Raw genomic sequence first — 22467 nt, forward strand, 5'->3', positions numbered from 1 at the left:
TCGGTTTCGTGACGTTGTCACTTAGCATACCGCGCCACTCGCTTCCCAAAGAATGCATAGTTGTCTATAACGTAAAAAATGTAGCCGGCGTATATATATCTTGATTTTATATTTTTAATGCATCATAAAAGTCAAATGCGTCCGACTGAGGTGTTGGCTACTGATGTCTAACTTGTTTATGAGGTAATATCTGTAGGGTAGCATGTATATAGAAATCGGATTTTCACTCTGAACAATATCAATGTTTTCAATACTCTGAAGCCTTTAGAGTGCATTGTCCAGTCTATAGCCTTGACCGTTACGGCGTGGGCTTATGTACCCTTGGTAGTCCGGCATATACTTCAGCATTGTGGCATAATGTGGCATGAGACGTCGCTGGGTAGGCCATCGTGTACGTCATGATATTACGTTACGTTAATGTAGAGTGCTCACTTTCGCGTTCACATAGAACCTTTTAAAAGGTTCACGTTCACACGAACCAGAACCTTTCCGCGGTTCTTACCATCCCCAGTTCTAGTTGATACAATTGGTGATGCGTAAAAAGTCAGCTTCTATACTTCAACATTATGGCATTTGACCTGAGTCGTCGCTAGGTATCGTGTACATTGATATATAATTTAACGAAGACGTAGAGTTGGAATTAGCAATGTGACGTCACGCGATGTCATAGGTTCGTGTTCGTTCACGTTCACATAGATTTATAGAGCCTTTCAATGAGTGATTATACCACTGCGCTATCTCGCCACTGAAAACATCTGTGTATAGTCCGAATTTCAAATTTGAGTACTCTCTCATCAACAGTCATAACCTTCCACGCCTTCAAACTATTCGTTGGGATTGCTAGCATTCTGGTTGCATTTTGTGACATGAAGATAAGGGGGGCACGGAATTTCTCACTGAGAACCACTGCTTTATTGGAACAGATAGATTTTGAAAATATCTTCAGGAATTTCTATTTCGAACAACTGTTCATTAATTTGCCGAGACTGACAATCTCAAATTCCAAATGTTTTTCAAACATTTCTAAGTCACCCTGATTGACCTTGCTACTCGAACACAACACTCTTAGCGCAAAAGGTGTGTACACCCGTGGTTTGTGAAATCAGCACATACCTCAGACTCACAACGTGGTATAAATCAAATATAACATTTTAATACAAAGTATGCTTGCACATAGGAAAGTAGGAAGGTATGCACGTAGACGCGTTCATGGCCATGACGCCTAGGATATATAATCGCGATACAATCCTGAGTTAGGTTCTGATTTTTGTGCATCACCCTTTAGGCAGGGTTGTAACCAAGTGGCAAGGCTCCGAGTCACAAGTCAATCTCACTTTTACAGTTTTGACTCGAGTCAAGTCGAGTCATTTTTCATTCACCACTGAGTCAAGTCCGAGTCCAAGTCAGCGAGTAGAGGGTCGAGTCCGATTCATGGTATTATAACTCGAATCCGAGTCCAAGTCATTGCGTTGACTGCTCAGTTTCAAGTTAAAGTCCTGTCCTTTACCTGTGAATACACATCTTTTCGCCAACTGGTAACATTCCTAAACAGCATCATGTTTGTGTCGGTAGGCTATTGGGAAGTCGTTTCATTTCGGACGACAATTATGTTGATCCGAGTGCTGAAGTTTTAGCTATTATGAAGCGGAACTGCCTCGTGATTTCCATAATTTAAAAAATAAGAATTAGGATATGAAGAATTTAGCAAATTTAGAGGTTTCGCAGACCTACTGAAAATGCTTCGTGGACCTCCGGTTGAAAACCACTGGTATATTTAGGCAGCTGTACATGGGGAGTCAATTGTTACGTTACAAATGTTATCCTGCCCATCCATGGACTAATTTAGCAGTCAGCAGAATCCCTAGAGAGCATGGTTCATTGTTTGCTGTGAGAGCTAGGAAGCATTTGGACAGTTATTGCTCACTGCAAGGTATGATGACTTTTTAGGAAAAACTGTCTTGCGTGATTTTATTCTCTGTTTCAAACGATAGTGCATTTTCATCAGTGCTGCGACGGTGGCTTTCTATCTACACGGCGTTCTAGTTGCGAGCAACGATATTGCGTCCACTGTACACTACAGAAAACACCATCGCCAAACCCACAACAATAGCAAAAGCCGCCGAGCTCAATACAAATATGTAACACTCAAAATGACAGAAGCGATACGGGAGTCGATGGCTCTTCATTGACAGCACAAGAAGATAACTTCACAGCCCTGTATAGCCGAACTCTCATGGACATGGCTATCCAGCTCTGGCCTGAAACCGGCAACCGAAGGATTCATTTACGCAACACAAGAACAATCGCGTCCTTGAAAGTACTATCGCAAACGAATTCTGAAGCAGAACACAGACGGTAAATCCAGAATGTGCCACAACCAAAATGAAACTATAGCACAGCTCATGATTGGCTGTGGCGCACTTGCTGCTAACGAATACACATGGATACATAACAGGATAGGTCACTACATTCATATTCAATCATGTAAATACATTACCAACACACCTTCGACAAAAACTTGGTATGACTACAGTAGGGTTACCATATTTCTGTGACCAAAATTCCGGACACTTTTTAGCGCCCACTAGTGGTTTTTAAAATGCGTTATGAGCACATTGTCTGTCGATATGACGTCACACTAGCAAAGCTTGGCCTATAGAGTCAGTATAGACCAGAGGTGGTCACGAGGAGTATGTGGCTGTGATTCATGATTTTGGTAGCCTATATGCCTCGTGTTGGGATAATGCCTAAAGGCGGTGTCAAAAGCGTTACAGGTTATCATTCAAATTGAAGTCGCTGATTTCCAAAACACGACAACTTATTTCAATACTTGATTCTGGCACGAAGCTGCAAAAATCCAATTTCGCTTTGCAACAATAAAAATTTGTTCATTTTTGCAGTTTACACTAGTCTACAGTTAATAATTGCAAAGACAGTTCACTGTCGCAGGATAATTTATCTAAATTTGCACTAAATCTTGAAAGGATCTGCAGAGTCGCAGACGGGTAAAAAAGGGTTCGCATACATAAATAGGTTAATCAGTATATCATGCGTATTAGGCTTTATGTTTTATGTCAAAATTCTCCATCTCTCTAATCTCTTATCTGTGACTAATACCCGGGACTCAAACCGATGGTTAGGCACGAAGTTTTAATATTTTAAATTGGAACAGTCAACTCCAATTGCGGTGGATCGATTAAGGAAAGGAGGTATGTCAATATAAATTCTAACTTCCTGTATGACCTCCATTTCCCTTTAGTATTACAAGAAAGTACATATGAACAAAAAATTTTAGTTGGTATTTTTATACCAAAATGCACTTCACAATACCAACCCATCCGGTACAGCCATTTCATACTTCTTTCTAACTGAGTGTGCAAGCATGAAGGTAATAGTAGCTAGCATGTCAAAATGTGGAACTAAGACTTTGCACAAATGTTTGGAAATACTGGGATATACTGTCGCCGATTTCGATCAGCATGCCTTTCGAGACCGAGAAGAATGGGAAAAGATCCTTCTCTACGGAAGTTCCAGTGAGCAATTTCAAAAAATGTACAAAGATGTCGATGCCGTGTGTGGTGCCCCCGCGTTCTACTTCTGGGAGGAGATAGCCATGGCGTTTCCGGACGCAAAGGTATGACTTGATATATTTTGTGCAGTGCCGCATAGCACGATCTTTTGTGTACGTACTAATGCCGCACTAACAAGCTGTGAACCAGAGGCTGTGAGTTATATGATCAATTGAATACATTCTAATCATCATGTATGTATGTCGCAGTGGTTATCACCCTTGAGTGTCATTTGAAATGCTCAAGGGCGTCGCGAGATAATGAGGTATGAGGTATTTTAAGATGACTATTGGCCATTACTTTAGGTAAAACTTGAACCACTGGCAACATGGCGTCTGTGTTTTATGTATTCATAACCAGAGGTGGTCAGTAACGAAGTACTTCTACTTTTTCGAAGTACTCAAGTAGTTTTCCTCTACTTATGGTACTTACTCAAGTAGATCAGATTTTCGCTACTTCTACTTCTACTTCTTAACATTTTTTGATCTACTTACTTACTTTTCGCTATTTTCAGTTTGTCAAGTAGAAGGAGTTCAATCTTCCAATCAGAAAGATAGCCTGAGGAATTTCGGAGCTGTTTTTACGGAGTATAAACATTTAGTTTTCATAAAAGTTTAGTAAAGCACAGAATTTTCGTCGCGCTTCGCGCGCAGTGGATACGGAGTGACCTGTATGATTTCACGAAAGTATCGGTGAATATAATTTAGGTGGAGGGTTGGCGTGGTTCCGTTCACACCACATTATCTCCCTTCATCCATGAAATGATTCATCACAGTATATACAGGGTTATAATGACTCGAGTCATGACTCGACTCGAGTCCGACTCGAGTCACAATTTTCTGATGACTCGACTTGACTCGAGTCATGTTTTCAAAACACGGAAATCACTCGACTCGAGTCAATATGTGTATCGACTCGACTTGTACTCGAGTCATTGCGCATGACTCGAACCAAGTCATATGATTCGAAAATCAGAAAGCCAAGACCGACATTTCATTATAATTTCCAAGAATAGTAAAGTAACCACAGTATTGGGATTTCGTCTATTAGTACAGGCACTTGAAAATGCGACAAGAAACTGCTAAACGCGAGGAGAATTCGTATATTTAAATGCGAGCCATTCGATATTACCAAACAGAGTCATGAAAAGTGGGTTAACAAGACTTTAACTGGAAACTGGGCAGTCAACGCAATGACTTGGACTCGGACTCGAGTCATAATACCGTGACTCGGACTCGACCCTCTTCTCGCTGACTTGGACTCGGACTTGACTCGTTGGTGAATTGAAAATGACTCGACTTGACTCGAGTCAAAACTATAAAAGTGAGATTGACTTGTGACTCGGAGCATTGTGACTTGGTTACAACCCTGAGTATATATGGCTCATCATAACGTTTGAAACTGATGTTTCGCAATCTAGCATCTTCTTGTCATATCGTAATATAGCATATATATGTCCATGGCGTGTCCTACGGGCCTTATAGGGGGATGGCGCCATACCATGCTATTTACCAAAACGCGTTGTTCGAGAAAACAGAGGATTAGTATCGCATTTCCTTATCAATACTATCATTTTCACCCCATGATGTGGACGAAGGCTTATGCTATAGAAAATTGGATACCTGCTGGTATGCATCAATATGAATCAAGCTCGTCACCTATCGCATAGCTCAATTTGCGCCTTTTTATAATCCATCCAATCAGGATTGTTTTCACAACTACTTACTTACTTGAGTACTTTTAAAGTCAGTCAATTCTACGTCAACTTCAAGTAGTTTTAGGTTGCTCATGAAAGAAGTACTTCTACTTGTACTTGAGTAGGTTTTTTCGTCGCTACTTCTACTTCTACTTGAGTAGCTTTCTTGACTACTTTGACCACCTCTGTTCATAACCAGGTAACGTTGTGGTTCGTGTTTTAGATAGGCACTGACTAATAGCGCCCTCACGTCACTACGTAAAATCTATCAACAGGCTCACACTGAGATGCCACACATCGGATAGATTATCACAGTAGACAGCAAATTATTTCGATGCTCTGAGATTATACGGATACGTGTCGATTTTCGTAATGCAAGGCGATTTGGTATGGGTACTGATGTCCGTTTGAAAAAAAATTGTTTCAGGGGCGAGCTCTGACTCGCTGCAGTCACAATGCGCATTAACCGCATTTGTAGGACAATATATATGCACGTTCATGTGGAAATATGACTGTAAAACTGTCAAGATTAGCAATTTACAAAGACCAGGGGACAGACCTATGTATGTATTTTATGGTGTTGGTATTACTAGTATATCTATTTCACCACATGAGAGGAGATTACACTCTCTCTGTTAATAGGCCTACTCATGCCTTATTCGACCAAATGTCCTTGCGCTATCCGAATTTCAGAGTGCATCAGATTTGGAGTATCGCAATTTTTAGCAGTGACTGTCTGCAGTAATGTTCCCTCCATTTTTACGAGTTTGAACAAACACACCGAATCCCTGAGCGATTTTTCAAGTATTTATGATTGTTGCAACCGTCGTAGCATTATCTCCGAATTCAACCCCGAACTGCTCCACCAATTTCGCTGCCACACACTTGCCCATGTGAATCCAATCTAACTTGTACTACCGCAAGCCGTATCTCGAGGTCACGGGTCAATACGACTTCATCTTGTAAATGAGTCTAATGATGTTGATTAGCTGCGTAAATACTTTTGTGAATCGCATGGCCGGAACAGATAGTAACCAGTCACTCACTGACTAACGTTGAAAAATAGCACTATGGATGAATTGTTATTCGTAGTATATTTTCAATTCAGATAAAAATTTGCTTGTGTGTTGACTATTTGCGCACGTACACAGCTTATAGATAGCTTTGGCCTGCAGTCTCGTTCATAGTGGTGAAGTCGCTTTGTAACAGCCCTGCGCTCAAACTTTGTTCTGAAGATAGGCGTAAAAAGGTTTTGGAATAGAAGCTTTCCTTCCGACAAGACTGTAACACATTCAATATTGCTACATTATGAATATAAGTTACAATTCGCATAAATGTGGCGCGGCAATTATCATAAATACGATTATTGACTTGCGTTGCACCTTACAACTCATTAGACGCTGTGTCATACCGTATCTAAAATGCTGGAACCTCATGAAGTTGATTCAGTGCTGGAGTGCGACATGCAGAGCCCTATACTTCATTTTAGTAATTCTGTTTATACACAAATACGCTTCCTCCATATCCAGGTGATTCTCACAACAAGAAGTGACGACTATGCGTGGGTCAAGAGCTTTCAGGAACAAATGAGTGTACTTACGTCTTCATGGATGTTCAAACTTTGCTTCAATTTGACTCCCACTGGACGAAAGATAAGAGAACATTTCCGTAGAATCGGTGAGTAAATGGGATAAAAAGAAAGAGAAAAATAGTGATTCACATTCTCAAATATGTCAACTTTTCCTGCTGTATCGGATGACTTGAATAGTGAACGACTAAAGCGTAATAAATGAAACATTATAACAATATTTTTATGATCCTATAAAGCAGGGTTTCCCGACCTGTAAGCCATGGCATTCTACGGAACCATGAGCCTTTTTCAAGAGCCATGAAACAATTTGTAAATTATATTGTTTTGGTTTATAATCTCTATTTTTACTCCACCATAATTGTACAAGCCAGTTTATTAACTAAAAGAACATTTTTTAAACTATTTTTCCGAATGTTTGAGAATAATTGGGAGGACATTGAGTTTTCAAGTTTTCAAAAAAGGTTGCCAACCCCTAATATAAAGTATAGGTTCCCGATCCTATTTCGTTGACAATTCCATTTGGAAACTTATCAACAGCCGCCGCATCTAAATCAATTCCAAACTTTGAATAGTTCAAAATGGACCAATTTTAAAAATGAATTAAAAGCCATGTTTGCTCAAAATACACAATACGTAACTTACCGCAACCAAAAAACGTGTTTGAAATTCAAAAATTTTAAAAAGCCAATGTGAGCAAAGCAACTGAGAATAGATCAGATCAGCTTTTCTTTCCATATAACTGAACGCTTTGTCATAGATCAACAATTATTCCCACGACAGGTGTAGCATTTATGATGGGCAGAGACGTTGAAAATTGTGAACACATAAGAAAATATTGCGCGAAGCACGTCATATATTTTCATGGAATGACCAGCTTAATTTTATTGTGCATGCCAACTTGCTCGTGCATTTGAATGGCATCGTCGTTGAAAATAGTTTCACTCGGCAGGAAGTTGCATACACACCGGATCTTAGTATTCCTGTCGTTGTGGCGTTCGTATTGCATTTCACGAGAAGAATGAATGCTCACACTTTGACGCAAGGGAGAATACTTCGTTGCAGTTGTACAGTACACAGACCTAGAAAACTGTATAATTGTCCAATTAGATTAATTAGAGGGAAATACCGGCGCTCTAATTGTGATTTGATTTGGGATATGCTTCTATGCTCCAATTTCCATTCTAATCTAATTACCAGTTTTCCAGATAATGCTGCTTGAGAACTGTATGGTACGAAATGAGCCAAGCTTGCCATAGAGATATTTGCTATTCTCATGTTTACGACAATGTACTATGATTTAATGTGAACTGAACTTCATTCAATGTCCAAATCTTTGCGAATTCGGTAATTCTAATTCTAATCTAATTTATTAACTCGAAGACTTTTCATGTTCCCCTTATCGAGAGTTAAGGGATCGCCAGACAGGACGCCTATTGCCGAAAACCTAGCCTAAAGCCGAAGCGCATCGGTTTCCGGCTATCGGCAGGCTTTCGGCAGGCTTTCGGCTTTCCGCTTCATTGGTGTGTATCGGACCGCGTTTTCGCGGGCCGATCAAAATATTGTTGCGATCAAAACATTGTTGACTGGCTGGAAAGGAAATGGACGTGGAAGGAGCATTGGAAATGGACGTGGAGTTGGAGGACGGTGATATTGAGTCCTTGTTGGCAGTGTTGCTCGTGCAGCAAAATATCTGCTCGGCATTGGCTCTGCTAGTTTCGTCTGAAAGGTATGATTTGGTGATCCGGCAAATTCGTGTACCATACATGTTCAGTTCAAGCATATGGGATACATTACAGGGAATGGGTTCGCCCAATTTTCCGAAACAGAGACGAAATGGGGGAGTACAACTTAGTTAGAGAAATGCACAACGATCCGGAAATGTTTCATGAATATTTTCGCATGGATTTTAACACCTTCTATGAGCTGCTGGAAAAACTGAAGCCAGAAATAACAAAGCAGGATACCAATTGGAGAAAAGCTATTCCGGCTGACATAAGACTGGCAATTGCACTGAGGTAAAGTTTGAAATTTGAAATATTTTAAGAATACGTCATCAGGATTAGTAAATCTTGCTTTAGGTACTTAGCAACTGGGGATTCTCGAAAGTCAATTTCCAAGAGTTTTCGTGTTGGACATTCAACAGTTGGAGTGATAATTGAGGAGACATGTGAGGCGATATGGACCATACTAATGCCCGAGGTTTTAAAGTCACCAGCGTCACCAGAGGAGTGGCAAAGAATATCAAAGGGATTCCAGGAGAAGTGGGATTTTCCAATGTGCCTTGGTGCCATCGATGGAAAACATATTAGCATTGAGGCCCCTGCCAAGTCGGGATCAGAATTTTATAACTACAAGGGAAATTTTAGTATTGTGCTTCTCGCTGCATGTGACTCACAGCTTTGCTTCACTCTGGTAGACATAGGTGATTCGGGGAGACATAGTGATGGTGGGGTATTTTCGAATTCTACCTTCGGAAATAAGTTCATGAATGGTCAACTAAATGTGCCTGATGATGGCTGCCTACCTGGGACAGATGTACGTGTACCCTACGTCATGGTTGGAGATGCGGCATTTCCATTACGCAGGAATCTGATGAGACCCTATCCCGGCAAACAATTGCCATCACACAAATCAATTTTCAATTACCGATTATCACGTGCACGGCGTGTCATTGAAAACGCATTTGGCGTGATGGCAGCACGGTGGAGAGTGTTCCGGGGCACCATTACTGCCGAGCCGAAACTTGCCACTGACATTACCAAAGCTGCATGTTGTTTGCACAACTTCTTGCAGTTTAGATCCTCGTGCACACTCTCAAACCTTGGCATCGCACCATCCACGTCCAGTGATTTTGGAGGCCCTACAACCACTTCTCAAACCGAGACCACTCCTCGAACTGGGAGGCTGGGGTCCAATATGTACAGCAACGAAGCAAAGGAGGTCAGGGAGAAATTTACCAATTACTTTATGAGCAATATTGGCAGAGTTGCATGGCAAGAAGCAGTGGTAAATCGCATGTGAGCTCGTCGTCTCTGGTGGACCACAGATCTCCTTTGGATATTCTGGTACCATAAATCTGCTTTTGAATATATTGCTAGACGAAATGACATTGTCCTGATGTACATTTGATTGTAAACCACTGTTCCAAACCATTAATTCATATTATTTCATACACGTTATTGGAACAGTTTTTATTAAAGAAAATATGAAAATTGCTTGTGTGAACATAGTTTGAAAGCAATGTGTAACGAAGTACAGTATTTCACAGATCAAGAACGAGTACTAGGGGCAAGTTAATGCATTCATATTGGAACGGTTTTTACTGAAGAAGATATGGAAATTGCTTGTGCGAACATAGTTTGAAAGAAATGTGTAACGAAGTACAGTATATCACAGATCAAGTACGAGTACTAGGGGCAAGTTAATGCATTCATATTGGAACAGAACAGTTTTTACTGAAGAAGATATGGAAATTGTTTGTGCAAACATAGTTTGACATCAGTGTATAACGAAACACATACAACTAAGTACAGAATATCGCGGATCAAGAATGAGTACTAGGGGCAAGTTAACGCATAAGAAAGGTAGAATCACAGCGAAAGACATGAAAAATGTCAAAAGCAAAAAATGCAGTGAGGAGAATTCAGCAAGAATGTATCAACACAGAGGTAAACAACAATGTCAAAAGCATACAGCCAGACTTGTGCAATCTACCAATTTAATTAATGGACGTGGTGACTAAGTTACGGATTTCGAAAACTGAGTAGGTCCTAGTTCTAATTGCAGATTTTGAAAATTGAATCGTTCTAGTTTCCGATTTTCAAAAGCGAGTAGTTATAGTTCCAGTAGCACATATCAAGTCGCTTGTACAAGTCATCATACAACATACATCATTCTGTATCCTGTGTATCAATAACTTGTGTCTCGAGTGAAGACATCTGCTCACCCATGAATTGCATGATACAGCTCATTGTAGACATAGCTTTGACTGGTGGCAATTTCTCCAACATCTTTGCCACCATGCTGCCAAAGTGGGCATATTCGTTTCTTGGACGGTTTGCAAGATGAGCAGTAAAGTCATTCATTGATTTAACGTTTTGGCTCATGAAGTCGGATATTGCAGCCTGCAAATGGAAAATATAAGAATATCACCACTTTCAATAACTTTACTTGTACTATAAGCAGGGCTCTGGAGCCGGAGCCTTGCATTTTCACCGGAGCTGGAGCCAGAGCTCTACATAAAATTCAGCCAGAGCTGGAGCTAGTTATTTGAGGGGTAGCTCCGGCTCCGACGTATTTCATAAGATGCTATTATATATGCAACAACCATATCTAATGAGTGCACATAATTCAACAGCAGGCCTTCGCGAAATCAAGAATCTTTTCCTCTCCCTTGCTGCATCCAAATGTGACTGGATCCTGGATTTGATAACGCGTCGGAACTGATATTCTAGTCATCAACATCCCAAGTGTCGCGGCCAGACTAATCATATTTTTGGTTGGCCAGGTTGCAAGTTCACAATCTGAGCAATTCAATTTCGATAATATAACAGGATTTCGATAATATAATGGGAAATTAGTTCGCGGGCTACTCAAAACCATATAAGGCCCGCAGGCCGCGGGTTGCCCACATCTTATATAGACAGACACCTTCGACAGTTTTCAGAGCTGGAGCCGGAGCAGTGGTAATAATGCCGGTCCGGAGCAGGAGCAATGCAAATTTACGGCTGCTCCAAAGCCCTGGCTATAAGCCTTCATCACATCCGACTCACCTGGAATTCTTGTTTATCTGCATATCTCTTTCTCTTTCTAGAGACAACTTCGGTAGGTGAGCTTGTTGACTGATCCGCACACTCTACCTCATTTCTACCATCATCAGGCATAACCTGGCTTACATCTTCTGGAGATTCATTGACTTGCATTACATCTTCTTCTTGGCTTGATTCTGCTGTTAACAAAGTTGCACACATGAAGCAGAGCAAACACATGAATTCATCCTGTGACAGGTTACCAGTATTTGAAGAAACATCCAGTCTATCTCCATTCCCATCAGAATCTGGTGCAACATTTCCAACAGTTCTGATCGCAAAAAAAGCAATACCAAGTAAGAAATGTGGGCCATCTTGTAGTTATAGATATTTATATGATGTTAGGACTTACGGTTTATGCTTCAAATGATCAAGCAGAAAAGACATAGACTGATAATGAGTAAACTCCTTGATAGTGCTCGCGGCAGAGCCACTGCTTTTGGCTTTCTTCAATTCGCCAACATATTTGGTGAACCTGTTTCGGAGTTGTTTCCAACGTTTTTTGCAGTTAGTCGCTGTAAACAATGTGAAGATTAATAAAAAAACATAAATCATTATACTGTGGCATTATACATTTATTTACAACTCCCTATCACATTGGGTTCTAGAAATGGTTTCATCGAACACACAAATTTTCAGTGTCAATGGAGGGGGGGGGGGGGGAGGCTGAGCAAACAAAAAACAAAATCGTGTTCCATGTATGCCTGAAGAGGCAGTCTGAATGTCTTTTCCATTTGTTTTGATCTTTACAAGGGCCTATGATGGAGTTTGGATGAAGACATAGCCAGTAAACGAAAAGAAAGACATGACACGAATTAGCTGGAAATTACTCCACTTCATTGAAATAGCCACGTTAAAAGGATGGTGAGATAATTTTCAAACAGAGTACTTTACGCAATGAAATTAACGACCACGAAAAGGAAATTACCTAACAAGCAGGTAAAATACGGATAAAATTTATATCACCATCGTTTTAACGTGTCTATTTCAATGAAGTGGACTAATTTCCAGCTAATCCACGTCAAGACCAAAACAAGCGGAAAAGACATCCCTGCCTCTTCAGGCATACCCGTAACACAATTTTTGGTCATGTTGGTGTGACGAAATTGGTCACCGTAAATACTATTATTTCAAAAATGGCCGAAATGTCAATTCCACTGACCTCGGCTTCTCTGGTTGGAATTGAGTAAAATTTGGTGTGCAACATACTTTTCTTAGGTAAACTGACGATTTGACAACTAAGCCGATGAAATTTGAATAAAAACAGTTTCTCTTGGAACAAGAGTCCAGCTGAATACCGATTCAATGCAATAACCATCAACCCTAGCAAATATCAAGAAACTATGAACACAACAACGAATGAGTAGGCAATGATAATTAGAAATACAATTAATATGTAACAATACAGGGCATGTAGTATGCATTCGTAATGAAAGACGTCGCGGGCCGCAAAATAACCGTCTGCGGGCCGCGGGTTGAGAACCCCTGGTATAGGCTATGTAAGTTATGTGAATTCATGTTTGTAAGGGCATAACTATCTTAGTATTTCATATTATAAAACAACATTAGTGGAGCTGGGGTGGAGTGCAGTATTAGCAGTGCAATCATGCACTTACTTCAGAAAAGTAAGACATTGGGACAAATTAGGGAAAATACTTCAGGAATTTTTATGTTCGACTGACATCTTTAAATTGAAAAGGTTTCGCAAACATTGAACTATATCCTTACCAGTATTTTTATTTTTTTTCCACAAACTCCAACAAAATTTCTCGAAACAGCAATATGATTGTATCAGTAGGTTATTGGCAATTTGGCAATTAAAATGAATTTACACAGTAGGATATTTCATGCCAGACAATGATTCTGATGATGTGAGTCATGACGATTTAGAAGTTGCGGAGCGAAACTGCCTCGTGATTTCCCTTAATTCAAGAAATTAGAAATTCGTTCATCAATCATTTTAAAAATTTAGAGGTCTCGCGTCTCGCAGACCCGCTAAAATCGCTTCGCGAGCCCCCGGTTGAGAACCACTGGGGCCATACTATACCATACACTCGTAACCATAAACTTACCTGTTGTGTTGTATTTATCAAGTTTTTCGCTGATCTTTATCCAAATATTATCTTTTCGTATTTTATCCAAAAATTTCGTATGTGTAGAGTCATAGAGCACCGGGTAGTCCCGGACGCTCTCGATCAGATCCTCATTAAAATTCATATTTAATGCACAGCATAAATATCACTGCATACAAGAAAATATGAGTAAAAAAAAACAGGGCCCCTTCCATCAGAAGAACTGAGCCCAAACATTTTATATCTACCTATCTATCTATCTGTATGTAGGCTATGTCAATGATTCAATATACCAACATATCTGGTGCCATGATTGCCGACCATCTCATATTGTTCTCATCAAGTACCGGTATACAGTGCGGTAAACAATATTGGCACTATACTCCAATACAATTGAAGTAAATTAGTACTGTTACTTCAAACAACAACGCCACTGCCACAGCATCTCTTCTCCCTGCGATTCACAACACTCAACAAAACATCGCACAGCAAGCCAAATACGACTGAAGCACACGATGAACGACCAGCCGTCGACGCCGATAGCGCATAAAGTTAAAACTATTTTAACTCGATTCGCGCCCGTAGGTTTTCGGCCAGGCTCGTGAAAAACGAGAGAACGCTTCTTCGTACGCGACCTGTCTGTATCGCATAGGTTTTCGGCTATTGGCTAGGTTTCCGGCTATAGGCTAGGTTTTCGGCAATAGGCGTCCTGTCTGGCGATCCCTATAACGGCACAATAACAGGTATACAGAAACAGATTCCAACGAAAACCAAATTGTCTGTGTGTTGTCTGCCGTGTATTGTATAATTTGATTTTATCTCGTCTCTTGTTATGACTACCCGTACATAGTTGCCTTTGCCTAGCGTTCATTTTTATTATTGTATTATTACGTCATACTTTGCTGATTTGGTTTACGTTTGAATCTCTCTATGTATATGTATGGTTGTTATTGTGCCGTTAACTCTCGATAAGGAGCACACGAAAAGTCTTCGAGTTAATAAATTCTTCACTGCAATGAATGTAGTTGTGAAAGCAATACTGTAGCTATAATTATAATTACAATCTTATTTGAAAAAGTTGCAAATTTTCCAGTTGTTCAAGTCTGATCATACATGTAAATTGGCGACTTCACGATATTTGTGTTCCCGAAGCGAAAAATTTCAGTTTACCGGAGCTTCGCGCCCCCCTCCAGACGCTTTCACGCCGACCAAGGGATGCACGCCCACCAGTTTGAGAACCACTGGTTTAGCCTATATTGTAATTCACAAAGTTTTCTGTTGCTACGGAAGTATGGGAAACAGTTTAGCATGGCTGAATTATCTAGTTATAACGCGGCACGCATAGAACACCGATGGAAATAGGCTAATTATTACAGGTGGCGACTGTGTACTAAGGCTTTAGGGCCCTGCGGCCCCTCGTCGTCATGCTGGCCCGTACCGGGTTTTCACTGGTGTGACGAATAAATGATTGATTGATTGATTATTTTATGTTGTGATTGTCAGGTTTCCATAAAAATGTAATTGAAATTGTAATTGAGCAAAATTTTAATCAAATTACAATTACAATTACAATTACATGAAAAAAATGTAATAAGATACATTCAGCTCAATTACAAATTGCAATTGATCCAACTCTGCTATAAACCTGGGGGGTCGTTTGCCTTTATTCTGGGTTTGGCGAAGGTGCTGAACGTAATCGGCTTCCAAAATTGGCCGTGAGTAAGTCGGAGCAAAGCTGCTGACCCTTTTTTAGTAATCAGCTTATGAAATTTTGAGCTGACGGGCCACGGATCATTACAAAATAAATTGGATATGTAGTCGCGACCGTAAAAGGCTTGAAACCAGCGGATGTGTGGTGATTATGAAGCTCAGTGGCATTAGGCTGAAAAATAATCTTATCGGTGTGACATGAGCATGACTTACAGATGTACAATTATGCTCCCTGCATTTTCGAAGTCATCATCCTCCACCAGCTTTACCGCTAACTCTCCTCGAACTGTTTTCGTTTCATATGATAAATGTTTCAAGTTTTTACTCATACCGATTTGAAACTCTTATCATCTGGGTGGAGAAAGGATCAAAGTATATATGGTAATATATTGAAGAACCAATATTATGATAGAAATCATTCAAAAATTCACCTACCACATGTGTATTGAAATCCCCCAAAAGTTGCATCGATCACCCTATGGTGGGCCCAAGATCAGTGTTTATTTGGGCGGGATGGGGGTGAAAAAATGTGGTTTGGTTTCGGTCCTGGTCAGTGGTTACAAGTCACAATACAAAACCACATACTCCTGAACCGGATCGTGACCACCTCTGGACAATAGGTAAAGCTGTGCTAGTGTAACGCCATATTGGCAGACAATGTGCTCATACCCCATTTTAAAATCCGCTAGTGGGCGCTAAAGAGTGTCCGAAATTTAAGTAACAAAAATATGGTAACCCTATTCCTTTCTGCAATTTAGATCGCGTTCTGTATGCATGTCCTCCCCAAGGATTATTTAGCTGGCATTATCTTCCGAACGATGAGATCTTAAGACGAAGATACCGGGAGCACATCGCATCCGTAGTATCTGTAAGTGTATGTGTCCGTATTAGACGATGTTGTTGCCGTTTTTAAACTTTTCAGTGCATTCCGGAAAAGAGAGATACACAAAATTATAGTAGTTCCTCAATTATTAGACAGTACCAGAGCTCACAAACAACCTTGGAACTCGGGATTGATGTTAACGTGGCTTAGGCTACGAGCCCATTATACGCCGAGATACAAAAATTCTGAAATCTCGGACCTGCTCTCTTACTATCCTTTACACGGAAACGGGTAAACTGAAAACCAGTAAATGTGCTTCCAAGTTATAATTTGCAAACTTTGAGAGTCTAACATCAATTGCAGATCAAACAATTGGTTGATATTTGAAATCTTCGCCCAGATATCTATATAAAAGAGCGGTATTTTCTGTTAACTAACATTCAGCGCTGCGACGACGAAAGGCTTCTCCAGTTTGATTTTCGAGACGGTTGGAAGCCTCTTTGCGAGTTCTTGGGGAAATCGATGCCGGGTCAAGTCTTTCCGCATGAAAACAAGAAAGGCGGATTAGTCCGATCAGCCTGGGACTTGGAAGGGTTTAGAAAAATGAAGAGAGAACTGTACGTTGGCATGGTCGCGGTCTCGGGGATTGCCAGCGCTTGCTGTGTCCACCTGTTAAATAAAGTATATATGACTGGCTAATTTTGTAATATTTTGGAGATCAGTTTTCTTATATAGTATAGTAAATGTTGGTATGATATACGACACTACTTTGGCGCTTATAGACATTGTGTTAGGTGCCCGTATAAGTCGTGCGCTTTGCGACATTGATATGGTAACGTTATTTGCTTCGCATGCTTATGTGAGAAAACTCTCACTGTTCACCGCTCGTCATGTGCTGTGTATTCCACGCGCATTTGCTTGTGACTTATAGCTTGGCTCTTTTTGTGTCACCAAGGCTTCTAAAAACGCTGTCGGTGATGAAGGGAGAATACGGGATAGAGCAGATAAGGTACTCGGTGCGACTAATATGGTGCTGGGTGTGCGTTGTGATGAATGCGAGCATGTGAATATGGGGAGTCTAGTTTAGTGACAGCTCTGGCTCGGAGATTTGTGTCATATACTTCACATGCATTATTCCTAACCTATGGCGGGTGAGATTTCTCAGATAACAAATCTTGAGTTGGAGATATGAGCCAATTTAACGTATGGGACCGGAGACTTGATCGCGAATCTGGTATTAGTGGACACCCCCTGTGGGCGCATTGGACTTCTTCTGCGTAGCGTGGAGGTGGAGGGGTAAGGTGGTGGTGCTGACTCGATAACCTGACGGTTTCGGCTAATGGCGGAACGTTCCTTAGGGAGACTGAGGGATTGAATCGCTTCGCAATGTATTTTCAGCTGGAACTGGTGTACCGTCTGGTGGAAAAGTTTGTGGTGGTTTCCCGTCTCTGTATCTCGGTACTCGGTCTGCCACAGAGTCCGAACGTACTTGCATACTTTGTTCTTACCATCGGTATAGGTATTGTCAAGTAATTCCTGGCTATCAAATGCAAAAGCGTTTAATATCAAGGTTGTATTTCAAGTACCAATATAACCTTTTAACTGCGGTCATGGAAGTTACATTTGGACAGGTATGGAATTTGGATGCTAGACGCGGAGCAAATACAATATCTGGGCCAAATTTGAAAAACTAGAAAGTATTCAGCTTTTCCGAATTGGAGTATAATTATAATTTAGAGCTACACAGCTTCTTTTCAAAATTAGATTATAATTTTAAATAGAGCTACACAGTTTTTTCGAGGGTTGTAATGACTCGGGTCCCTATTTTTTGGTGACTCGACCTGCCTCGAGTCATTTTTTCAAATGCGTAAAATGACCAGAGGTGGTCAGTAACGAAGTACTTCTACTTTTTCGGAGTACTCGAGTAGTTTTCCTCTACTTCAGGGACTTACTCAAGTAGATGTGATCTTTGCTACTTCTACTTCGTAATATTTTGTGATCTACCTACTTACTTTTCGCTATTTTCAGTTTGTCCAGTAGAAGTAGTTCAATCCTCCAATCAGGAAGATAGCCTGAGGAATTTCGGGGCTGTTTTTACGGAGTTTTCATAAAAATTGAGTAAGTCCTAGAATTTTTGTCACGCTTCGCGCGCAGTGGATACGGAGTAACCAGTATGATTTCACGAAAGTATCGGTGAATATAATTTAAGTAGCGGGTTGGCACGGTTCCGTTCACACCACATTGTCGCCCTTCGCCGATATGAAATATTTCTTCACAGTATATATGGCTCATCCAACGTTTGAAACCGATGTTGGGCAATATACTATTTACTTATCATATCGTGATCTAGCATGTCCATGACGTGTCCTAATCTGGAAAAGTGGACTCAAACTTTTTTCCAGTTTTAGAGCTGTTTTAGAATACCACCTTTGAAACTTTCTGGACTAAGACTTGAAATACATGTTCCGCTTTTAGAAGTAGAATTCATACTTCACTTTCAATTCAAAGTATCATATACTTTGATTTCTAATTATTATCAGTTATTTTGTCTGGATAGCATACATGTTGAAGCATAAAAGCAAGTGTAGTAATGCCTTTAATTTCCGGAAATAAAGCTACACAATATTGCATTTCTACGGTCCACCATATTTTTTATTAACGTTTATTATTCGCGCAAAGTGTTTACACCGCATCATATAGGCCTACAACTTCTCCGTATTGTTCTTCGACTAAACTACGGGCCTTATAATATGGAGGAGGGTGCCATATCATGACATTATATCTAAAACGTGCTGTTCGAGAAAACGGGGACTACTATCGCATTTCCGTATTAATACTATCATTTTCATCCCATGATGCGGACGAATGCTTATTTTGTCGAAAATTTGATACCTCTCGGTATGCATAATAATATTCGTTATATTTATCATCTGAACAAGTCAAAACAATGTACCATGCGATATAATGAACATATAAGACGATGTCGAACGACACGTAGGTGCGATATTTTCAGATTGACATCCCCCTCGGCTCAGAGTGCCCCATGTCACAGTTCTTTCAAGTGTTTATCTGTTCAAAGCCGCGGCCCTTTCTAGTTCTTTCCATTCATTGTGCGTGCTTTTTATCGTCGGGTCATTTTCTGGGCTTTTTGTCGCCGTAAAGCGGCGACGGCGGGGAAGAGGAGCCCAGATAAACCTCCGACGGTAATCGAATCGGGGCCGCCCGATTCTTAGGCGCATATCGTCACCACTACACTATCTTCCCCATCAATATTAATCGAGCTCGGCACCTTTCGCATAGCTCAATTTGCACCTTTTGGCAATCCATGTGAACGAATTAGGATCGTTTTCCCAAATTCTTACTTACTTGAGTAGATTTAAAATCTGTAAATTCTACTTATAGTTCAAGTAGTTTTAGGTTGCTTATGGAAGAAGTACTTCTACTCGTACTTGAGTAGATTTTTTAGTCGCTACTTCTACTTCTACTTGAGTAGCTTTCTTGACTACTTTGACCACCTCTGAAATGACCCGACTCGAACCAAGTCATATGACTCGAGACTAAGAAGGACAAGACAGGCTTGTCATTGTAACCTCGAAGAATAGTTAGGTTACCACGTAATTGCTATTTTGCCTATCTGTCCCGATACTTGGAAGATATATTATGGATGCCAATCATTCAATGTCACTCTAGCAGAGTTGAAAAAGTGGATGGAAGTGGTGTGAACTCAAAACTGAACAGTTAACGCAATGACTTTGAATCGGACTAGAGTCACAATGTAACAGACCTCCGTCTGTAGTTGATCACATACGATTCAACAACTGCTGCAGAGACTTTATTATACGTCCGTCCGCCGAAGCGGCCAGAGGCAAAAGAGGAAGTGAAGGCACGATGCGATAATACTACAACTGACGTAAGGGGCAGTATAGAGCACGGCTGCCACACTATTCCCCATCAAACTTGAGAAGTGCCTATAAAAGCACTCTCACAAACTACAATAAAAAAAAACAGCTACATCAAAACCGACAAGTTCAAAATCACCAACAAAATCGCAAACATCCGCATGACCGCATCACATTAGCAGAACACTAACCCTAAACTAACATCAGTGAACAATTCCCTAAACTAAAACCCTAACGACGCCGCGCCACATCAACGGGAGAGTCACATGCTCCATCCCCTCTTCATGACATCGGACCGGGAGAGTCACAAGCTCAATCCCCTCCACGCGCGCTCACATCAATTCCGCCAGTGAAACAGCCATTACGAAGTGAAGCCATCAGTCAAGTCTTCAAACTTCTCATATCGATGCAAAACTGCTTCTTCCATCGGTTCAAATAGCCAATGCCGTAATCGAATTTCCGCCAACTTTCAGCATACCGTTACTGTCCAGGAATCTCCAGACTTGCAGCCAAATTAATGAAGTAACGTTTTTAGCGTGCTCGCCATTGTAACAGACCTCCGTCTGTAGTTGATCACATACGATTCAACAACTGCTGCAGAGACTTTATTATACGTCCGTCCGCCGAAGCGGCCAGAGGCAAAAGAGGAAGTGAAAGCACGATGCGATAATACTACAACTGACGTAAGGGGCAGTATAGAGCACGGCTGCCACAACAAAGCTATGACTCGAACCCGGCCCTCCACTCACTGACTTGGACTCGGACTTGACTCGGTGGTGAAATAAAAATGACTCGACTTGACTCGAGTCAAAACTATTAAAGTGAGATTAACTTGTGACCCGGAAACTTGTGACTTGGTTACAACCCTGACTTTGTCCGAGTTATGCGCATTGAGTCAATTTGAGTGGAGTCAATTTCCGTATTTCGAGAAAATAACTCGATTCACCAGGTAATCGTGACTCCAGTCATTAGAAACCTGGTCTACCGTCTGAAAATATTTTTCCATGTTTGCGTTCATACGAAATTCCCTAAACAGTTAGGTTATTTACATCCTATGCATTCTTGAAACGTTACCGAAGATTTTGGTTGGATGATACGCAATAGGCCTGTATATCAGGACAATGCTCCATATGCGGTCCGGTGAGTGCTCAATATCGTGACTTCCTCACAAAACGCAAAGACAATGAAAGTAGCGCGATGCTGCTCAACAATAAACATTACTCAGTATCCGAAGTAAGTAACTATAGATAGATCTACCAATTCTTACGACGCAATTGAGGGGTCTTGCGTAGATAACAGAACGTTTAAAAAGTTCCACAATGGCTTGATGTCAGAATATAAAAAATATCGATTTTGGCGACTATGGATCACATCATATGTTGCGTCGAATTGTAGATAGAGGATTCTCAACCTTCTACACATCCATAAACTTAAATTACCCCAGAATGTAATAATGAAAAATGTATGCTGAGATATAATAAAACACCAATAGCAATATATCAAATTTCTCACAATGTTGACTAAATTCCTTCATTCACGTGAAAGCAATTCGACCGAACGACAACGAATCGACACCGACTATAGATAACATCTAATATTCGTGCTTATGCGATTAGTAGTCAAATGCAAAATCGTAGAGGCTGGTCGTGGGGGCATTTTCCTCCAGTTATTTGCCCAATCATCGTTTGGGGGCCAGAACCAATTTTTTTGTGGGGGATGACGAAGTGATGTTTCGGTCCTGTTGACATATTAGAGGTCTTAAAAGATTTATAGGATACTTTTATACAGTTTGTGCAGCACCTGCAACATTGTGACGTAGGCCGTGAGCTTTTGTTGTTGTTGCTGCTGTTGTTGTGATGCTTCGACCACTTTGGACATTTTAAAACCAGGTGGATATACTTGATTATTATTTAAAATCTGCCGACCTGCATGATGACAACAATTCTGAAAGCGAGATAAATTACATTGTAATTTCTAAATCAGTTAAAATTATGATGTTTTGTTTCTATTGAAAAAATAAAGTCGAAATATATTTGGCAGACTGGCGATTAGGAACCACTGACGTAGACGGACTATCAATGTTCCCTCTAATTTTTGACGAGTCTGCGCACACTCACTAACTCACTGCGCAGACCCTTGGACAATAGTGCGTAACGACTAAAAAAAAGGTCATCACTTCGGAATTTTTGTGCGCAACTTAGATTTTCTGTGCGCAGAGACCGTGTCATCACTGCGCATTTGCGCACGTGCGCAGCTTAGAGGGAACATTGCGGACTATGTTACTGTATGCTTTCATATC

The 22467-nt window shown here is 40.7% G+C and overlaps 4 protein-coding genes and 2 long non-coding RNA genes across 7 annotated transcripts in view; 2 read left to right on the forward strand and 4 right to left on the reverse strand.

The window, feature by feature from the left end:
- Window positions 1–22467, reverse strand: part of LOC145451664 (uncharacterized) — a 196839-nt gene that overhangs the window by 120644 nt on the left and 53728 nt on the right. The window lies entirely within an intron of this gene.
- Window positions 1–22467, reverse strand: part of LOC145451667 (uncharacterized) — a 60562-nt gene that overhangs the window by 24961 nt on the left and 13134 nt on the right. The gene's annotated exons all lie outside the window — the stretch shown is intronic.
- Window positions 1–22467, forward strand: part of LOC145451672 (uncharacterized) — a 324257-nt gene that overhangs the window by 3924 nt on the left and 297866 nt on the right. The gene's annotated exons all lie outside the window — the stretch shown is intronic.
- LOC145451862 (uncharacterized) lies at window positions 2777–17147 on the forward strand. Its single transcript, XM_080330086.1, has 4 exons — window positions 2777–3634; window positions 6795–6942; window positions 16205–16314; window positions 16714–17147. The coding sequence occupies exons 1-4, from the start codon at window positions 3383–3385 to the stop codon at window positions 16966–16968; spliced, it is 765 nt and encodes a 254-aa protein (XP_080186212.1). The 5' UTR covers window positions 2777–3382; the 3' UTR covers window positions 16969–17147.
- On the reverse strand, window positions 10747–14240 carry LOC145451861 (uncharacterized). Of its 2 annotated transcripts, none has more exons than XM_080330085.1 (5): window positions 13737–14240; window positions 12017–12179; window positions 11868–11935; window positions 11629–11801; window positions 10747–10980 (listed from the first exon to the last, which is right to left on the reverse strand). In XM_080330085.1, exons 1-5 carry the CDS (start codon window positions 13879–13881, stop codon window positions 10747–10749), a joined length of 783 nt encoding a protein of 260 aa, XP_080186211.1. In that variant the 5' UTR covers window positions 13882–14240. The 2 variants fall into 2 exon arrangements, with proteins under 2 accessions (XP_080186211.1, XP_080186210.1); XM_080330084.1 differs by having other exon boundaries at window positions 11629–11804; window positions 13737–14230.
- LOC145451865 (uncharacterized) lies at window positions 16820–22102 on the reverse strand. Its single transcript, XR_013919085.1, has 3 exons — window positions 21436–22102; window positions 21243–21368; window positions 16820–16938 (listed from the first exon to the last, which is right to left on the reverse strand). It is a non-coding gene; the product is annotated as an uncharacterized LOC145451865 (long non-coding RNA).

This window comes from Botryllus schlosseri, chromosome 12 (assembly GCF_051294905.1).
Source record: "Botryllus schlosseri isolate E-star chromosome 12, Bs_hap1, whole genome shotgun sequence".
NCBI lineage: Eukaryota > Metazoa > Chordata > Ascidiacea > Stolidobranchia > Styelidae > Botryllus > Botryllus schlosseri.